At 44.3% G+C, this 5537-nt stretch overlaps 1 protein-coding gene across 3 annotated transcripts in view; it reads left to right on the top strand.

Moving 5' to 3' along the window:
• Positions 1-331: 331 nt before the first annotated feature.
• The window catches only part of Stn1 (STN1, CST complex subunit), a 39434-nt gene continuing 34228 nt past the window's right edge, over positions 332-5537 (top strand). For 2 of the 3 annotated variants that reach the window (XM_013348132.2, XM_013348131.2), the window contains exon 1: positions 338-1245. In XM_013348132.2, coding sequence (XP_013203586.1) covers positions 1092-1245 — 154 coding nt within the window. In that variant the 5' untranslated portion in view covers positions 338-1091. Of the gene's footprint in view, positions 1246-5537 lie in introns of all 3 variants that reach the window. The other variant, XM_013348133.2, reaches the window with a different exon arrangement.

The following is a 5537-nucleotide window of genomic DNA, read 5'->3' as shown; positions in this document are numbered from 1 at the left end:
TAATAAGTTAGGGTAACCCCCTCCTCTAATTAAAAAAAAAAAAAAGGTTTGATCCCGTCCCAATTCCTAGGAACTGTCAGAGGAAATCGAAGCGACAAACGTTGACTTCGAAGGCGGGATTTGAGTTGCAGGAATTCCTGGGCTGGCTCCAGAATCTCCCGGATTAGTCAGTCCTGAAGCCAGCGCCGAGGCCCCAGGAGAGCCTGCGCTGGGCTCCGACCTGAAAGACTGCGTGGGCGGAGCCTATGCGCAGTGGTGGGCGTGGTCGCCCAGCAGACGTCGGGGCGTGGCCTCAGCGGGAGGGGCTGAGCGGAGGGGTTGGCGGTAGCTCGGCGCGGTGGCGGGAAGGAAATGCGCCGGCTGCACTGTGCTACGTCCGAACTTCGTTCCTTTTCGTAACCGGAACTGTGGCGGCAATCTTGTCCAACTGCTCCTGCTTCGGGAAGGGCTGCAAACTGCTTGAATTTTGTTTCCTTTTCCTTCCTCTGCTCTTCTCGGAAGGTGAAAGGTCGAAGCGTGAATAGACCCATCTCCAGGACCCAAATCCCTGGCCACACGGGCGCCATTACTCTCCGGACTCATTTGTTAAAGCTCTTTTTGGGGTACGCCTGTGTGGATGGTTATCCCCAAAGTGAAGAGTGAGTGCTTAGGCTCTGGGGTTGTAGCTCGGTTGTAGAGGGCACTTGCCTAGCGTGCACGAAACCCTGCGTTCAATCCCCAGCACTGCATAAAGCAGGCGAGTCTGTGCACGCCTGTACTCCCAGCACTGGAGGAGGAAGCCGGAGGATCAGTAGTTCAAGGTTATCCTCAACGACACAACTAGATTAAGGCCAGCCTGGGCTAGCAGATGCTTTCTATGGAAAGAAACTTTGGTGTTTGACTGGTTCTGAGTTGGTATTTCGTGGGAATGAGCCTCACACACAAAGCCTCCTTTTTCACCCGCAAGGCATAGAGCTTGACGGGGTGCCAAGGCCCTGTTTTACCTTCCTAAAACTTCTGGATAATCCTCACCCACACTGAACACTCTGAAAACTTATTTTTATGTCTCTTATAGAGCCTTGGCTCTGAAGCGTACTTCTCAGGGTTAGGGGATGCCACAACCCAGCCTCTTGATGCAGTGTGAATCCAGTTCAAGGGAAGAAGAGATCCCGTCCCTCTTTTGGGGTTTGGATCCTGTGTTTCTAGCCTTTGCAAAACTCTACATCAGAGATATCCTGGAGATGAAGGAATCCCAGCAAGTGCCAGGTATGTGGCCAGTCAGACTAATGGATGCCCTGTGCTGCCCCCACCAGCTCAGTTTCCCCGAAGATACAAAAAACTGGGGCCTTAAGGCATCTGGAAGAGCCTTGCTCAGGTTAGAAAGATAACAAGCCTCAACCCTTGAAGGAGTTTATTTCTGTGCTCTTTCTGCAAATTAAAGAACACTCTAATTTTTTTTTTAAAGTTAAATAAAAGTTTGGGGGCGCAACCTTTGCACTGAGGTCCCACTGTTTCAAGCCCAATATAAGTAATCCCAATACTTGCTAGGTGGAAGTAGCTCTTATCAGGGGTTCAAATCCAACAGGGGTTACATAAGATCTTTTCCCAATAAAAAATAAAGTATTCCATACTTTAAAATACTTAGGTTCTTTTCCTTTGGCCTGCTCTTGAGTGGACAGATGACTGAACTGGTCAGGCTTAGCGTGTTACAATTCTTACTTCTCTGGGGATGTGACCCACTTTCTGCAGAGCTTGGGTGTCCTCTTTATAGAATGTAGGGGTTGGTTTTGGTTTGAGTTCATCTCAGTCAGTATAATGGAAATTCCTGGGTGGAAGGACATCACCTGGCTTACCCAAGTGCAGCAACAGCATCTGTTGCAGTAGGTGGGCCCTTGAGACCAGTGAAAGGAGTAAAGCATTGTGAGTGCAAGCGTGTGCCTGTGTGTGTAAATACATGTTCATGGAAGCCACCTGGGTGTGCTTCCAGGCATCTGCCTGGATTTTTTTTTTTACTTTTTAAAAATCTTTTGTTTTCTATTGAGCTATACATTTCTCCCCACTCCCTTTCCTCCCTCCCTTCTCCCCTTCTCCCCTTCCTCCTTACCCCCTACCCCCCATGCTCCCAATTTACTTAGGAGAGCTTCTCTTTTTCTCCTTCATAGGTGGATCCGTGTATGTCTCTTTTAGGGTCCTCTTTGTTGTCCAGGTTCTCTGGGGTTGTGGACTGTAGGCTTTTCATCTTTTGTTATATGTCTAATATCTACTTATGAGAGAATATGTAGTGATAGTTCATCAGTATTTTAATAAATAAAGCTTACCTGAAGATCAGAACACAAAACAGCAATACTAGTCAGTCATATAGGCCAGGCAGTGGTGGCACTTGCCTTTAATCCCAGCAGCCACACAGAGGCCAGGCCGTGGTGGTGCACGCCTTTAATCCCAGCACTAGAGAGGAATATAAAGTGGGATGAGACAGGAACTCGCTCTCTTTCAGTCTGAAGATTTCAGAGCTCTCTAGTGGCTTGGCTGCCTTTCTGGTCTTCCTATATTTGTCTTTCTGGGTCTCAATTATCTCACTGTGTGTTTTTTCTTTTCTAGTTCTGTCCATTTGCCTGCAAATTTGAAGATGTCATTTTTTTACCACTGAGTAGTACTCCATTATGTAAATGTGCCACATTTTCTTTATCCATTCTTCAGTTGAGGGGCATCTAGGTTGTTTCCAGATTTTTACTATTACGAATAATACTGCTGTGAACATAGTTGAGCAAATGTCCTTGTGGTATGATTGAGCATCCTTCTGGTATATTCCCAAAAGTGGTATTGCTCGATCTTGAGGTAAATTGATTCCTAACTTTCTGAGAAATCACCATACTGATATCCAAAGGGGCTGTACAAGTTTGCATTTCTACCTGCAATGTAGGAGTGTTGTTCCCCTTACTCCGTATCCTCTCCAGCATAAGCTGTCTTCAGTATTTTTGATCTTGGCCATTATGACAGTTATAAGATGGTATCTCGGAGTTGTTTTGATTTGCATTTCTCTGATGGCTAAGGAACTTGAACATTTCCTTAAGTGTCTTTCAGCTATTTGAGATTCCTCTGTTGAGAGTTCTCTGCTTAGGTCTGTACTCCATTTTTTTTAATTCGATTATTTGTTCTTTTGATGTCTAGTTTCTTGAGTTTTTTTTTTTTTTTGTAATTTGGATATCAGTCTTCTATGTGGTTAGTGAAGATCTTTTCCCATTCTGTAGGCTGCCATTTTGTCTTGTTGACCATGTCCTTTGCTTTACAGAAGTTTCTCAGTTTTATGAGGTTCCATTTATTAATTGTTGTTCTCAGTGTCTGTGCTACTGGGGTTATATTTAGGAACTGGTCTCCTATACCAATGCGTTCAAGTGTACCTCCCACTTTGTTTTCTCTGAGGTTCAGTGTGGTTGTTTTTATGTTGAGGTTTTTGAACCATTTGGACTTGAGTTTTATGCATGGTGACAGATATAGATCTATTTCATTCTTCTACATGTTGTCATCCAGTTATGCCAACACTATTTGTTGAATATACTTTCTTTTCTTCATTTTATAATTTTAACTTCTTTGTCACAAATCAGGTGTTTGTAGGTGTGTGAATTGCTATCCAGGTCTTCAATTCTATTCCATTGTTCCTCCTGTCTGTTTTTATGCCAATACCAAGCTATTTTCATAACTGTAGCTCTGTAGTAGAGTTTGGAGTCAGGGATGGTGATGCCTCCAGAAGTTCCTTTATTGCACAGGATTGTTTTGGTTATCCTGGTTTTTTTTTTTTGTTTTTCCATATGAAATTGAGTATTGTCCTTTTGAGGTCTGTGAGGAATTTTGCTGGGTATTTCATTGATTCTATAAATTGCTTTTCGTAAGATTGCCATTTTTACTATGTTAATCCTACCTATGTAAGAGCATGGGAGATCTTTCCATTTTCTAATGTTTTCTTCTTGTCATACAGATTTTTCACTTGTTTGGTTAGAGTTACACCCAAGATATTTTATAATATTTGTGGCTATTGTAAAGGGTGATGTGAAAGACTGAGGTTTCTGTCCCATCTGGCCCTGCAGCCATTCGGTCCTAAATAAACACACAAGAGGCCTACATTAATTATAAACTGGTTGGTCTTTTAGCTCAGGCTTCTTATTAACTAATTCTTACATCTTACATTAACTCATTATTCTTGTCTATTTTAGCCACGTGGCTTGGTATCTTTGTCAGCAAGGGATTCTCATCTTGCTTCAGCAAGGGATTCTCATCTTGCTTCTTCTGTGGCTGGGTCACAACTGTAGACTGACTCTTTCCTCTTCTCAGAATTCTCCTGTTCCTTTAAGGGAGTTTTTAATGTCTTCTTTAAGGTGGCGCTTGTTCTTCAGGGGCCTCTCTTTCTCCAGTTGGTGTAGTTGGGGTTATGGCTTTGTTGATTGCTCCTCTAGTTGGAGGCAGAGCAGAGCTGCCTCCGGTTATTGATCTTCTAGATGCAGGGGGGCCTAAGGCTCAAGTGGCCACTCCTCTAGGTGCAGGCTCTTCTGACGCACCTTAGGTCATCACTGTGGCTCCGTATTGTGTACAGAGACTGGCACTGGAGGCTGGCTGTGACACGGGTGCCCAGAAGAACTTCTTGCCATTGTCTCTGGAAGCCGCCACTGCTGTTTTCACTCCCCTCCCTGGCCCTGCAACCCACTGTGCTGCTGCTGCCCACACTCAGATATTTTATTTCTAAAATGGATTTTTAATGTATTTTATTTTTATTTTATGTGTATGGGTGTTTTGCCTATGCACCATGTGTGTACAGTACCCTCAGACTGCAGAAGAGGGATCCCTGGAACTGGAGTTAACAGATGGTAGTGAGCCACCATATAGGTTCTGGGAATTGAACCTAGATCCTCTGGAAGAGCAGTCAGTGCTCTTAACCATTGAGCCATCTCTCCAACCCCTACTCTTTGGAGCAGTTGTTTGAGACAGGGTCTCTTCTGTGTAACCTTGGCTGTCTTAGAACTCACTCTGTAAACCAGACTGGCCTTTAACTCAGAGATCTGCTTGCCTCTGCCTCCCAAAGTGCAGCACCATTGCCTGGCCACCTTTATTTTTTAAGGCAGAGACTTTTGCTGAACCTGGAACATATCAATTCAGGTAGGCTGGCTGGCTAATAAACTTGAAAGATCATTTTGAACCTCTGCTTGGTCCCCTACAGGGTTACAAGTATATGCAGACAAGCCAGGCTTCTATGTGGGTGCTGGTGGTCAGAATTCAGACCACAGCACTGTGTGGCTACCATACCATCTCCCCAGCCACAGCTTTTTTTTTTTTTTTTTTTGGTTTTTCGAGACAGGGTTTCTCTGTGGCTTTGGAGTAAACATTATTTTTTTTTAATATTTATTTATTATGTATACAATATTCTGTCTGTATGCCTGAAGGCCAGAAGAGGGTGCCAGACCTCTTTACAGATAGTTGTGAGCCACCATGTGGTTGCTGGGAATTGAACTCAGGACCTTTGGAAGAGCAGGCAATGCTCTTAACCACTGAGCCATCTCTCCAGCCCCTAG

Source organism: Microtus ochrogaster, chromosome 8, assembly GCF_000317375.1.
Source record: "Microtus ochrogaster isolate Prairie Vole_2 chromosome 8, MicOch1.0, whole genome shotgun sequence".
NCBI classification, from domain to species: Eukaryota; Metazoa; Chordata; class Mammalia; order Rodentia; family Cricetidae; genus Microtus; species Microtus ochrogaster.
Note: the sequence above shows the minus strand (reverse complement) of the source record. Positions and strands in the feature narration are given on the sequence as shown.